The sequence below is a fragment of the Acinonyx jubatus genome, chromosome D3 (genome assembly GCF_027475565.1).
Source record: "Acinonyx jubatus isolate Ajub_Pintada_27869175 chromosome D3, VMU_Ajub_asm_v1.0, whole genome shotgun sequence".
Taxonomy (NCBI): Eukaryota; Metazoa; Chordata; class Mammalia; order Carnivora; family Felidae; genus Acinonyx; species Acinonyx jubatus.
Window position 1 is genome coordinate 45534157 of NC_069392.1, and position 14788 is coordinate 45548944.

General features: G+C 39.2%; 1 protein-coding gene across 4 annotated transcripts in view; it reads right to left on the minus strand.

Moving 5' to 3' along the window:
* OSBPL1A (oxysterol binding protein like 1A) overlaps positions 1–14788 on the minus strand; it is a 266965-nt gene that overhangs the window by 217694 nt on the left and 34483 nt on the right. For 3 of the 4 annotated variants that reach the window (XM_053206295.1, XM_027068657.2, XM_015076139.3), the window contains exon 2: positions 6005–6127. In XM_053206295.1, coding sequence (XP_053062270.1) covers positions 6005–6125 — 121 coding nt within the window. In that variant the 5' untranslated portion in view covers positions 6126–6127. Of the gene's footprint in view, positions 1–3168; positions 3295–6004; positions 6128–14788 lie in introns of those variants that run through there. The other variant, XM_053206296.1, reaches the window with a different exon arrangement.

Below are 14788 nucleotides of genomic sequence, written 5' to 3' on the forward strand. Positions count from 1 at the left end.
TCATTGTCATTTCTGAGCTAATCAACTCCCACTTTCCAGCTTATTCCCACAGGTGTACTCCCAGACTTGTTCAGCTGAATCAGCCCTTCATCCTTTGATCACTTCTCATGTATGTAAACACCTCCATCTTTACTTCCTTTAACAAATCCAGCATTTTGATCCCTTACTTTAACTTCTTTGCCAGTCCCCTCAATAATCCTGTCACAGTAGCCTACAAAAACCCCAAAGCCTGATCAGTACACTGGCTTGATATTCCTAGAATCACACCAGGTTGCTAAACAGTGGGAGAACAAAACTAACAGAACCCTGTAGATTCCCAGCACCTTAAACTCCGGATCTCCTACTTCCGTGAGCCTCTAGACACTGCCTGGAAATCCTTTTTAGAATACCCTCTTCAAGGGGCTCTCCTACAGTCCACAGCAGCAACTTCAAGTCACGACTCTTCTCAAGCCTCTTCCCCAAATACCTCCCCTTAGCAAAGGGCCTCAGTCTCTTAGCTTCACAATGAGGGGTAAAGTTTTCATGGAATTCCCTGGGCTTCCTGGAGCCAAATGTGCCACCGTACCCCCATCTACAGGCGTTCTTCCATCCTTCCCTCCGTAGGCCTAGACTAACCCAGACCTTGTGCCCTGGACTCCACCCCTTTCTGCTTCTGAGGCACTTTTCTCCTTTATATTCTGCCTCTCCCTCCTCACTTATAAGGAGGAAGTAAACACTTGGGTCTCTTCTTACAATCAAAAGCAACAAAAGCCCTCTGATGGCATCCTCCCTACCAGCTACCGTGCTCCTCACTCTTCCTTCCCTGCTCTGCCTTCACTTACTTTTTCCACCCCATTTACTCCTGTCAGCCCCCACTACCCTTGGCAGACTAGGGTCATCTCCCACCTTGTCATTCAAATGGTCCTCCAGTTTTGATCCACAAATACTATCACCAAGTGACAGGGACACTTTTTAGCTATCACAACACTGGGTCACTGCATATAGCATTGGATAGTATGGCCCACAGGCCTTCCCGGCTGCCACAGCCCTGCACTCTGTAGGGTTTCTCGTTGCCCCGACACTTCTTTAAGGATCCTTTGGAAGCTCCACTATCCAATCAGTCCTTCATTATTGGTATCTCCAATAATGGCATCTCCTGGCCCTCTTCCACTGCTTTCATTTTTTCTGTGGTATGGACTTCAAAATCCATATTCCATCTCTTTACGAGACACCTCCATTTGGATGATGCAAAATACTTTGTGCTCAAAAGGCACAAAACTGAGGGGTGCCTGGGTGGCTCAGTCAGTTAAGCATCCAACTTTAGCTCAGTCATGATCTCGCACTTCATTGGTTCAAACCCCACGTCGGGCTCTATGCTGACAGCTTGGAGCCTAGAGCCTGCTTCGGATTCTACGTCCCTTTCCCTCTGCCCCTCTCCCACTCATGCTCTGTGTGTCTTTCTCAAAAATAAACATTTAAAGAAATTAAAAAAAAAAAAAGCACAAAGCTGAACTTACCCTGTTATATGTACACAGTTGACCCTTGACAACACTGGCTTTGAACTGTGTGGGTCCACGCACATATGGAGTCTAGTTGACGAAACACTTTAAATGTATTTTCCTCTTGATTTTAACATTTTTTATCCAGCTTACTTTTTTATAAAAATATAGCACATCATACACACAACATATGTGTAAACCGAGTTACCAGCAGGGCTTCTTCCTGGTCAACAGCAGGCTATTAGCAGTTAAGATGGTGGGGGGGGGGGGGGGTGGAAGTCAAAAGTTCTACATGGATTTTTTTTTTTTTTTTTACTGTGCAGGGGGTCAGTGCCCTTTCACCCTGCATTCTTCAAGAGTCGACTTTACACAGTCACTGAAACTATCTCTACCCCTTCCCACGTGTGTTTTCACAATGAATTGCCATTATTCACCTTGTTTCTCAGGTCATAATCAAGCAAAACTCTTGCCCCCTTTCTCCTTTTCACACCCACATTCAGGGTGCCCTACCGATTCCATCCCCTAAATGTTAATTATATCTGTGTGTTGCCATTCACATTGCTTTCACCCCCAGCGAACCCCTAACAGCTAACATGAACTGAACTGGTCTCCTCACATCTGAGGTTTCCAAGAAATCAGAATTTCCAAAATCCTACATGATTCTTAAAATACTTCATTCTTTATTAGTAAAAAGTAGTAAAGAGTAGTAGTAAAGTTAGCAGTAAAGAGTATCTTTTTTTTTTTATTTTTTTAATCTTCATTTTTGAGAGAGAGAGAGAGAGAGAGACAGACCGCAAGCAGGGGAGGAAAAGAGAGAGGGAGACACAGAATCCGAAGCAGGCTCCAGAACCAATGCGGGGCTCGAACCCACGAACCCGTGAGACCATGACCTGAGCTGATGCCAGAGGTTTAACCGACTGAGCTATCTAGGTGTCCCAAGAGTATCTTTTTACTACTTACCACGGATATCCAAAAAATTTTGTTCAACAAATAAGAAATGTCAAATTGAGGAGTATTTACAAAGGACTGTACCCTACATAGAATACTGAAACACTGGGAAACACCAGCAGATACTATGGTAACATTCTCATAACTTCACATTCAGAATTTCCAGCAAAGCAACAGGACACCACTACAGAATCACGTGTAGACATGGACAACATATATTTTTATTTCGAAAGACCCTGTTTTGACCTCACTTTGCACTTAACTGATTACGTTCTTCTCATCAGCTTATCTTGTAACTCACGCAGAAGACCCAGCAGGCAAAGCATCCTGGAATGGGTACCAAAACCAGCCCCTCGAGCAAGGGGGACTGCCCAGACATGCCCATGCAATGCAGGACTGATCCCAAGACAATCCCACCTGACCTTTATTCTTTACTGCCCACCGGCACGCACCCACCACCCTTTGTTCCACGTTTTCCTCATTCAAACCTAGAAGTATTTTCAGCACTTTGGAGATAGCCTTTGGGACACTAGCCTGTCTCCTGGTGTTGGCCTCCTGGAAACAAATCCCTTTCTTGTTTTACCACCACTCGTCTCCCTCTTTGGATTTTGTCAGAAGTAAGCGCCTGAACCCCCCTGAACCACGGGCTCTGGCACCCTTGGGCCTCGGTTACAACTTTGCTTCCAGAACTTATTTCTTAGAACACTGTTAGAGTAGGCAGTTAGCTAGGTTCTAACAGGACCTGTAGGCCAGCTGAGAGAAGTCATGGGCGGCTATCAGGAAAGTCAGAGGCCTGTTCTGGCAGCACTCCATAAGACGCTGGGTCAAACCACACAGACCCAAGGAGGCAGGAGTCCTGACCAGAAACCTAAGACCAAATACGGAAGAAAAGGCGCAAAACTCTGCTTATTAGAATCCTCGCCTGAGTACTGAATGTTCCACCTCCTACTTAACAACTGTCAATGACAGATAGAAACCCAGCCCCCAGGGCAGGCACCTCCCTCCCGGCCCTCCCACCCTCTAGCTCACCACTCTCACATCTCCAGACTATCTTTTTTGCTTTAATAAACTTTCCCGCTTTTGTAGCTCATCTGCTGTGTTACATATCTGTCCTTGAATTCCGTGACACCTTTTGGGATGGGCTGTGTTGAGATCCCAGAGCCAGGGGCTCCCCAGTTCACCCAGCAATAACACCACTCAGAATTTACATAAAGTATACTGTGCATATAAACATTAATTTTTGCAAGAAAGTCTCACCATTAGCAATAGACAGGACTGTAAACACACAACAGCTGTAAGGAAAACAGATTAGATCCTTTGTCCCCCATCCTAGAAATATTGGCCTTAACCTTCAACTGCAGGCCAGTGTTTCCTTCTGTCACTTTCAACTTGACATCGGTAATTCCTTCCAACCAATAACATCTCTATGTTGATTGTTAAGCTTTAATTCTTAAAGAATTATAGTACATTTTACCATTTTCTCAATGTCTCAGGGTTTGGAAAAACAAATCAGATAGCAAAGAAATTCTAGAAATGCCTGGTGCAAGGCTATACCCACGGGGAAACACTACTCACATCCAGTCCCCTGGGCCCCATTCACTTCTACTGGTGAACTGCACATCACCTGGTAGGTCATCTTCTACATAAATCCTTTAAACTGCCCTTAAGACAAAGTCTGACTGACAGGAATAATGATGAAATTTTGAAGAAGCATTCACATCTATTTCACAGTTTTACATTTCCCATTAGATGACTTTCCACCAAGTAGCCTGGATACATAGGTAAGGATGGAAAGGGTAGATAAAGGGTCATTAGGATTATCAAATGCCAGGAATGTTTCTGGCATTCAAAATAGAATCCCAAGATAAAGATTAAGAACTAGTCTTTGCTGAAGGACCAGGAGGATTTTTACAATTCCTTTAGCATACCAAAAACAACTATTTTCTGGACAACTCAGATCACAGTTTTCTCTCCACTGCAAATATAATAATCCTTCCCCAACATGGGTGAAGACATAAGGTTTGTTGCTCTAGGACAGAAGAATGTGACCCAGCAGAATAAAATATGCATCGGGGACAGAGGACTGTGAGAAAGGCACAAATGAAGAGACATGGTGCTCCTGTTCATGAGCCCAGAAAGCGAGATAAATCAAGGATACACCAAGAACAGGCAAGTGGCATCTGGGATGACAGAGAAAGATATCCTAGCAACCACCTATCCCAGCACCCACCTGCAAGGTGGCCACAAAGTAACAGTCACGGAGCACCACTTGTATGACACACAGAGAGACACGAGTTTGAGTTTGTCCCAAGGGTCAGCTACAAATGCTTCAGGAGCACTGGGAAGACAAGGGTCACTGAGGAATCAAAGGCTATAGACACACACAACAAGGCTCATCTTTATTTTTAAACACCAGCTTGGGGAGACAGGGCAAAGAGAGTTGAGAGGCTCTGGAAGACCAATCATTTATCAAAAAGCTACAAGATCAAGAAACCAAAAGATTAATATTTATTTAGTCCTCCATACTCCAAGAAGGAGAAGGTGCTTGTTGAAATATCAGAGCCATTTTAGAAGATAAATTTTATTTCTCTGCACACCTGAGCATAATACATACAACCTTGCCACAGGTGCATTAGGATTTGGCTGCTATTTACCTTCCCTCACCCTTCCTACCTGCAGGCCCTTGCCACCTGGACTGCCTCTCACCTCAGGACCTTGGCACATGCTGTATCTTCTCCCTTGAACACTTTTCTTCTCTATTTTCACCTGGTTAAGTTCTACACACTCTTTATAGATCACCTTGGAATCATTTCCTCTAAGAAGCTAATCCTTCTAGGTCCAGCTACAGGTCTCTCCTATGGGATCCCATGACACCCTGGGGTTCCATATTCTGGTACATATTTTGAAGTGTAGACTAGTCTATTAATCCTCTACACTAGTCTCAGTGAGGCCAGGGATCCTGCCTAACACCACCTGCAAGGTACTTCACAGGACTCTGGGCATACACTGAACACTCAAACTGGTTGATTTAACCATAACACCCTATCATAGCGTGCATCTTGTAGGCTCAGGGTCACTCTTGTAGCTGATAAAATTGTCAGAGACCCTAAATCTTAAGACTAGATCTCAATTTCTCGGACTTAGAACTACGAGGTACTACTAGGTAAAACTACTCTTTTACCTACTCTTATGAATACTCTTTCTAAAAAAGATCTGATAGGGCGCCTGGGTGGCACAGTCAGTTAAGCGTCCGACTTCAGCCAGGTCACGATCTCGCGGTCCGTGAGTTCAAGCCCCGCGTCAGGCTCTGGGCTGATGGCTCGGAGCCTGGAGCCTGCTTCCAATTCTGTGTCTCCCTCTCTCTCTGCCCCTCCCCCGTTCATGCTCTGTCTCTCTCTGTCCCAAAAATAAATTAAAATAAATAAATAAATAAATAAATAAATAAAATAAAAAAAATAAAAAATAAAAAAATAAAAAAGATCTGAGAATTTATTTCTAGCAAGACCAAAAAGATTAGTGCTAAATAAATGACAGAGTTGTGCATACTCACAAGCTAAAAAAACTCACTCAAAGCTTACCTTTGCAATTAATGTCAGCAATTACTTGATTTCTTTCCATGGTTTCTAATAACTGTCGAACTTCTTTAGCATTGCCATTTCTGGCATGATGGAGAAGCTCCTGTTCTGCTTCAGTATTCATTTCTAGATTTAAAAATAATAATATTACTATTGAGTGATAGAATTACCTTTCGTATACTATCTGCTAATACAAAAAAAAAATTCACTTTACAAGTAATAAGAACGATGTAAGAACTAAGTGAATCAGTTGCAGGGCCAGAACTTGACCTTCAGACTCCTTACCCTTTTTATTATTATTGAAAAAGTGCACTAAACATTTGGGCAAGTTTCTTAATCTCTCAAAGCCTCAGTTTCCTTATCTGCAAAATAACCAACCTCATGAGCTGTTATATCATATTTGACAGAATGCTCTTAAAGGTATGAAATATTTTGCAAATGGTTAACGCAAACATTATATAACTAGATATAAAATTAAAATGTGGTCATTACAATAAAAATATCATAAGGCTGAAACATTAACACATTTAAAACTTGTGCAAAACATCCTGAATAGGAAAAAATAAAATTACAGATAAAAATCCTGGAGTGACCATACTTACAATTCCTTTGTTTCCTCTTTCATATTTTACTAAGCTTCAAAATAAATATAGAGCACACTACAACCAAATTGAAGCCATTTGTCAAAATAAGTAGCAACTCACAAAATATAAATTTCTTTCTTACTAATAAATGCAAATAAAACAATTTTTTGCCTACAAGATTAAATAAAAAAGATTATACACCTGAAACTAATGCAACATTGTATGTCAACTATAATTCAATTAAAAAAAAAAAAGATGAAACATGCCTAATACTGTCATGGACAGGATATAAGCACCACTTGTCAATATCAAGTAAATTTCAAAATACACATACACTTGGGGGAAGATTCTACTAAAATGACTAGAGTATGGAAACACCAGCAATCTGTCTGTCTCCCCACCTAGATAACAACTGTACTGGCAGAATCTGCGTGATGTAACGGTTTTGGAACTCTAGGATCTTCTGAAGGCTTACAACCACCAGGGAAAGCTTGGAAGGGAACTGTGGTTAATTTATGTCAATTTAAGCTCTTAGCAAGGCAGCAGCTACCCATCTCCACCCCGAAATTCCCCCAGTGCATGCATTCCTGGAATGGCTTACAGGAACCAGGGTGAACAAAAAGATCCCCGTACTCCAAATATTGGAGAGCTGAGCTCTGATCGCTGCTGCTTCTGATCAGAGATGCAGACAAGGAAGCAAGCAGACACACTTGTTGCATGCACCATCTCTCTCACTGCTTTAAGCCCCTCTAGCAGACTGAACTTCCAGGAGATTTAAAGGACCAGCATTCATTTTTGTCCCCCCCACTCCCCCGCCCCGCACCCGCCTTCATTTCTCCATTCTTCCCCCCGCCCCCACGTAAGAGCCAGACACTAAAGACTAGGACACTGAAAAACAACAGCATTTATGGAGAAAATTAAAACATGACTGCTCATGACCATCAAAAGAAGACCTGAGAAGATCTTAAGTTTACAGCTAAGGCTGACCTCAGCACAGCCTACAATAATCCAAGAAAAATAACAACATATTAGAAAACTCGAGGAAGGAGGAGAATTTGCTATCTAGAGTTAGTATGTTAGATTCAAATGTCCAGTTTTCAATAATTAAAAAGTTACAGGACATACAAAGAAACAGAAAAGTAGAGCCCAAAGGGAAAAACAAATCAATAGAAACGGTCCCTGAAGATCTGATGGCAAATATACTAGACAAAGGCATCAAAAAGATATTCAAAGACCTAAAGGAAGAGATGGTGGAAGACAAAATGCATAAAAGAAATGAAAATATGAATAAAGACCAAAAAAAACCTAAAAAGATGAAATTCTTGAACTGAAAAGTACAATAACAAAAAATTCACTTGAGAGATTCAAAAGCTGATTTGTATAGGCAGAACACTAAGAAAACTTGAAAGATAGGACACAGAAATTACTGAGTCTGGGGAACAGAAAGAAAAAAGACTGAAAACCAAACATAGCTTAAGAGACCTGTAGGACACCAACAGATCAACATGCATCATGAAAGTCTTAGAAGTGGGAGAACGAGGGTTGAGCAATTGGAGAAATAATAGCTGAATACTTCCCAAATTTGAGGAAAAAACATGAATATAAACATCCAAGAAGGTCAATGAACTCTAAGGGGAACTCAAAGAGATACGCTACATAATCCAACTTTCAAAACAGAAAATCTTGATAGCAGGAAAGAAGCTAAATCATCACATACAAGGGATCCAGGGTAGGAAGACTGGTAGATTTCCCATCAGAAACTTTGGAGGACAGAGTGCAGTATGCAAATATATTCAAAGTGCTGAAAGAAAAACTATCCTGTATCTGGCAAAACTGCCTTTCAAAAGTAAGAGAGAAATTAAGACATCCCAGAAAAATAAAAGCCGAGGCAGTTCATTACCACTAGACCTGCCTTTCAAGAAATGCTCAACAGAGTCTTACAAGGTAAAAATAAAAGCACCCTAGACAGTAACTCAAAGCTATGTGGAGAAATAAACATCTTGATAAAGGCAAGATGCACAATTACAAAAGCTAGTGTTATTTTAACAATGGTTTATAGCTGTACTTCTTGTTTTCTACATGATTTAAGAGTAATGCATTTAAAGAAAAAAATATTGGATTAAAAATATAATTTTGTCTTCTAACTCCAAATCTTATTTTCTACATAATTTAAGGGACTAACACATTTAAAAGAATTATTTTTGTTTTGGGTACAGAGTGTACAAAGATGTAATTCTGTGACATCAGTAGCCAAAAGGGGTGGGAACAGAGCATAAAGGAGCAAGGTGTGTGTGTGTGTGTGTGTGTGTGTGTGTGTGTGTGTGTGTGTGTTATTTAAGTTAAACTAGTATAAACTCAAATTAGTGTTATAACTTTAGGATGATAAATGTAATCTCCATGGTAACCCTAATCCCCCCAAAATAACTACAGAATCTACAGAAAGGAGAATACTTTAAATATTTCAGTACTTAAAAAAATGAAATTTCAAGGAATTCTAAATAGCCAAAACAATCTTCAAAAAGGAGGCAATGCTGGAGGACTTACGCTTCTGGATTTCAAAACTTATAACAAAGCTAACGTCATCAAACACTGTGGTACTAGCATAAAGACAGACATACAGAACAATGGAATAGAACAGGGAAGCCAAATAAACCCTTGTGTATATGGTCAATGATTCTTTACAAGACTGACGACATGATTCAACAGTCTTGTCAACAAATGGTGCTGGGAAAACTGAAAATCCACATGGAAAAGAACAAAGTTGAACTTTTACCTAACATCATATTTAAAAACTAATTCAAATTGGATCAAAGATCTAAATGCAAAACATAAAACAATGAAAGTCTTAGAAGAAAACACAGGGCAAATGCTTCATGACATTGGTTTTGGCAATGATTTCTTGGATAGAACAAAGGCATGGGTAACAAAAGAAAAAATAGACAAAGTGGACATAAGAATTTTTAAATTCTGTGCATCAAAAGCCACTAGCAGAGTTAAAACACAAACCACAAGATCAGAGAAATTATTTGCAAATCATATCTGATAAGGGATTAATAACCAAAATACACAGAGAACTCCTAAAACTCAAACAAAACCCAGTTCAAAAACAAAGTACTTGAATAGACATTTCTACAAATATACACATGGCCAATAAGGACATGAAAAGTTGTTTCCCATTACTGATCATTAGGAAAAGGCAAATCAAAACTACAATGAGCTACCATCTCACACCCAATAAGAAGACTACTATGGGGAAAAAAAAAACCAAACAAACAGAAAACAAGTGTTGTCAAGGATGTGGAGAAATTAGAATCCTGTGCACTGTTGGCAGGAATGTAAAATGGTACAGCCACTGTGTAAAACAGATTAGCAATTCCTCAAAAAAATTAAAACCAGAACTACCCTATAATCTGGCAATTCCACTTCTGGGTATACACCCAAAAGAACTGAAAGTGGGGGTCTCAAAGAGGTATTTGTACATCTGTGTTCAGAGCTGCATTACTCATAATAGCTAAAACATGGAAGCTATACAAGCGTCCACCAGGAGATGAACAGTTAAGCAAAATGTGGTCTATAGGTACAATGGAGTATTTTTCAATCTTTAAAAAGAAAGACGTTTTTGCAATATGCTACATGAATGAACCATGAGGACATTATGCTAAGGGAAATAAGCCAGTCACAGAAAGACAAATACTGTATGATTCCACTTTTATGAAGTACTTTGAGCACAGTAGTCAAAAGAGAAAGAAAACAGAATGGTAGTGGCCAAGGGCTTGGGGGAGAGGAGAATGGGGATTTCCTGGGTACAGAGTTTCAGTTTTATAAGAAAAGTTCTCACGATGGATGATGGTGATGGTAGCACATATTATTTATGTATTTAATACCACAAACATTTTTAAGATGGTAAATTATAGCTTATGCATATTTTACAATTCAAAAAATATTTTAAAAAATACACATACACCATTTCCTTTCCCAGGGCAATTCTACTTCTAGGAATCTATGCTATAGAAATACAGAAGATTATTTCATAAGCACATTCATAAGGATTGCTTTATTTACAGTAGTGAAAAAGGTATTAAGAAGTCTATGTCCATCAATAGGCAACTGGTTAAATAAATCCTCTAAGGCTAAAAGAAATGCTCTACAGACTAGAGGATGGAAGACCGTCGGAGGACGGTTTCAAAAAGTAGCAGCTTATGTACAGTGAACAGCATGACTTCCAGCTCTTTCTTAATCAGCATTCCTAATGCTGACAAGCCAGGCTCCACCCACTGGGAGGAGACTAAGCTGGTGACAGTCCCTAAAGGATAACACATTCCAAGAGGACACCAGCAGCTCCCAACAAGAAGCTAAGCCAGATGAATCTTAGTAAAAATGGCAGTTAACAAGGCTCCCCTACTTTCTCAATTTCCAGTCAGCTTTCAAGTTCCTCATTCTTAAATGCCAATAGCTAAGGGTGATAAGACATCTGAATAAAACCTCTAAAACATGAAAGAGTCTAAAAACCAAAGAGGGGGTAAAAAAAAGCAACTTGAAAAAAAGTTCAGAGAGTAAGTTAAATAAAACCTAATCTTTGGAGAATAACATTGTATTCTGAAACAAAACCAAGATACTATATTAAAATACAAAACTGCAGAAAAAATATATTTGAGTATTAAGAATAATAGCAAAAAAAATCAAAGAAACCAGGAGCTAGTCCTTTTAAAAGATCAATCTTGGGGCACCTGGGTGGCTCAGTCAGTTAAGCGTCTGACTTCAGCTCAGGTCATGATCCCATGGTTGGTGGGTTCAAGCCCCACATCAGGCTCTGTGCTGACAGCTCAGAGCCTGGAGCCTGCTTTGGATTCTATGTCTCCCCCTCTCTCTCTGCCCCTTCCCCCACTTAATGCTTTGTCTCTCTCAAAAACAAACATTAAAAAAAAATTAAGGATCAATCTTTAGCAAGACTCAAAAAAAAAAAAAAAAAGATAACTCAAAATCAGAAAGAGGAGAAATAACATCACAAAATTACAAAGGATTTTAAGAAATTATTGTGAAAAATTAGTGCTAACATATTGGACAGAAGAAATGGATAAATTCCTAGAAACCTGTAACCTCCCAAAACTGAATCAAGAAGAAACAAAAAATTTGAACAGACCAATTATCAGCAAGGAAACTGAATCAGTAATCAAAAAATTTCCCAAAGCAAAAGTCCAGGACCAGATGGCTTCATAGAATGAATTCTACCAAACATTTCAAGAAATGATAATCCCTATTCCCAAACTATTCCAAAAAATAAAAGAGTAAGGAAAGCTTCCAAGTTCATTCTATGAGGTCAGCATTACCCCAATACCAAAACCAGATAAAGACACTACAAAAAAAAAAAAAAAAAGAGAGAGAGAGAGAGAGAGAGACAGAGAGAGAGAGAGAACACTATAGGCCAATCTCTCTGGTGAACACAGATGCAAAAATCCTCAATGAAGTATTAGCAAACCAAATCAACAATACATCAAAAAAAACAAAAAACAAAAAACACACATCACAATCAAATGGGATTTACTCCTGGGATGCAAGGGTAGTTCAATATTCAGAAATCAATCAACATGATACATCAACAAGAGAAGTGATCATATGGTTTTTATTCTTTCACTATATGTAGAAAAACATTTAACAAAGTATGACCCTCTTTCTTGACAAAAGTCCTCAACAAAGTAGGTTTAGAGGGAATACCCCTCAACATAATAAAGGCCATATATGAAAAACCCACAGCCAACATCATAGTGGTGAAAAACAGAGCTTTTCTTCTCAGATCAGGAACAAGATAAGGATATCAACACTTACCACTTTTATTCAACATAGTAGTGGAAGTCCTAGCAACAGCAATCAGACAATAAAAAGAAATAAGAGGCATCCAAATTTGTAAGGAAGTAAAACTTTCACTATTTGCAGATGATGTGATACTATATATAGAAAACCCTAAAGACTCCACCAAAAAACTACCAGAACTTATAAATGAATTCAGCAAAATTGCAGGATACAAATATACAGAAATTCATTGAAATTCTATACACTAATAATGAAGTAGCAGAAAGTGAAATTAACAATCTCACTTACAATTTCAACAAGAATTTAAAAATATCTAGGAATGCACTTAACCAAGAACATGAAAGAGCTATAGTCTGAAAACTATAAAACACCGATGAAAGAAATTGAATATAACAAAACCAAATGGAAAGATATTTCATGATCATGGGTTGGGAGAATACGGCTTTTTGTTGTTTTTTGTTTTTACTTAGACAGAATCCTAAGCAGGCTCCAGACTCAGTGCAGAGTCCAACATAGGGCTCAATCCCGTGACCCCAGGATCATGACCTGTGCTGCCATCAAGAGTCAGATGCTCAACTGACTAAGCCACCCAGGCGCCCCAGGAGAGCAATGTTGTTAAAATGACTACACTACCCAAAGCAGTCTACACATTTAATGCAACCCCTGTCAAAATACCAACAGCATTTTTCACAGAACTAAAACAAACAATCCTAAGATTTGTATCGAACCACAAAAGACTTCAACTAGCCAAAGCAATCTTGAAAAACAATAAAACCGGAGGTATCACAATCCTAAATTTCAACACATACTACCAAGCTGTAGTAATCAAAACAGTATGGTACAGGCAAAAAAACAGACACATAGATCAACAGAACACAATAGAGAGCCCAGAAATAAACCCACAGTTATGGTAAATTCATCTTCAACAAAGGAGACAGTAATAGGCAATGGGAAAAATACAGTCTCTAACAAATGATGTTGGGAAAACTGGACAGCTACATGCAAAAGAATGAAACTAGATCACTGTCTCATACCATACATAAAAATAAACTTGAAATGGATTAAAGATCTAAATGTGAGGTATGAAACCATAGAAATCATAGTAGAGAGCACAGGCAGTCATTTCTCAGACACTGGCCATGGAAACATTTTTCTAGATGTGTCTCCTGAGGCAAGGAAAAAAAAAAAAGCAAAAACACACTATGGGACAATAATAAAAAGCTTCTGCACAGCAAAGGAAACAATCAACCAACAAAACTAAAAGGCAACCTACTGAATGGGAGAAGATATTTACAAGTGACACATCCAATAAAAGGTTAGTATCCAAAATATATAAAAAACTTAGAGACTCCTGGCTGGCTCATTTGGAGGACACTGTAACTCTTGATCTTGCAGTCATGAGTTCGAGCCCCACAATGGGTATTAAAGATTATTAAAAGATATGTTAAATATTATACATATTATAAAAAACTTATATAACACCAAAAAAATAACCCAATTAAAAAATGGGCAGAAGATATGAACACATTTCTCCAAAGAAGACATACAGATGGCCAATGGACAAATGAAAAGATGCTCAACATAATCCATCATCAGGGAAATGAAAATCAAAACTACAATGAGATACCACCTCACACCTGTCAGAACAGCGAAAATCAAGAACACAAGAAACAGCAAGTGTTGGCGAGGATGTGGGGAAAGAGGAACCTTTTACATTGTTGGTGGAAATGCAAACTGGCACAGCCACTGTGGAAAACAGTATGGAGGTTCCTCAAAAAACTAAAAATAGAACCACCCTAGGGGTGCCTGGGTGGCTCAGTCAGTTAAGCATCCGACTTCATTTCAGGTCATGATCTCACGGTTCATGGATTCAAGCCCCACATCAGGCTCTGTGCTGACAACTCAGAGCCTGGAGCTTACTTCAGATTCTGTGTCTCCCTCCCTGTCTGTCCCTCCCCTGCTTGTGCTCAGTCTCTGTCTCTCAAAAATGAATAAACATTTTTCAAAAAATAGAACTACCCTACATTCTAGGAATAGCACTACTGGGTATTCACCCCCAAAAACGAAAAACACTAATTCAAAGGGATACATGTACCCCTATGTTTACTGCAACATTATTTACAACAGCCAAACTTTGGAAGCAGCTCAAAGGTCCCTTAATAGATGAATGGATAAAGAAGATGTGCATATACACTACCCATCCACATAATGGAATATTATTCCGCCATAAAAAATGAAATCTTGCCATTTGCAACAACACGGATGGAGCTAGAGTATGATACTAAAAATAAGTCAGAGAAGGACAAATACCATATATCTCATGTGGAATTTAAGAAACAAAACAAATGAGCAAAGGGGGGAAAACGAGAGACACAAAGAAACAGTGTTCTGCCTA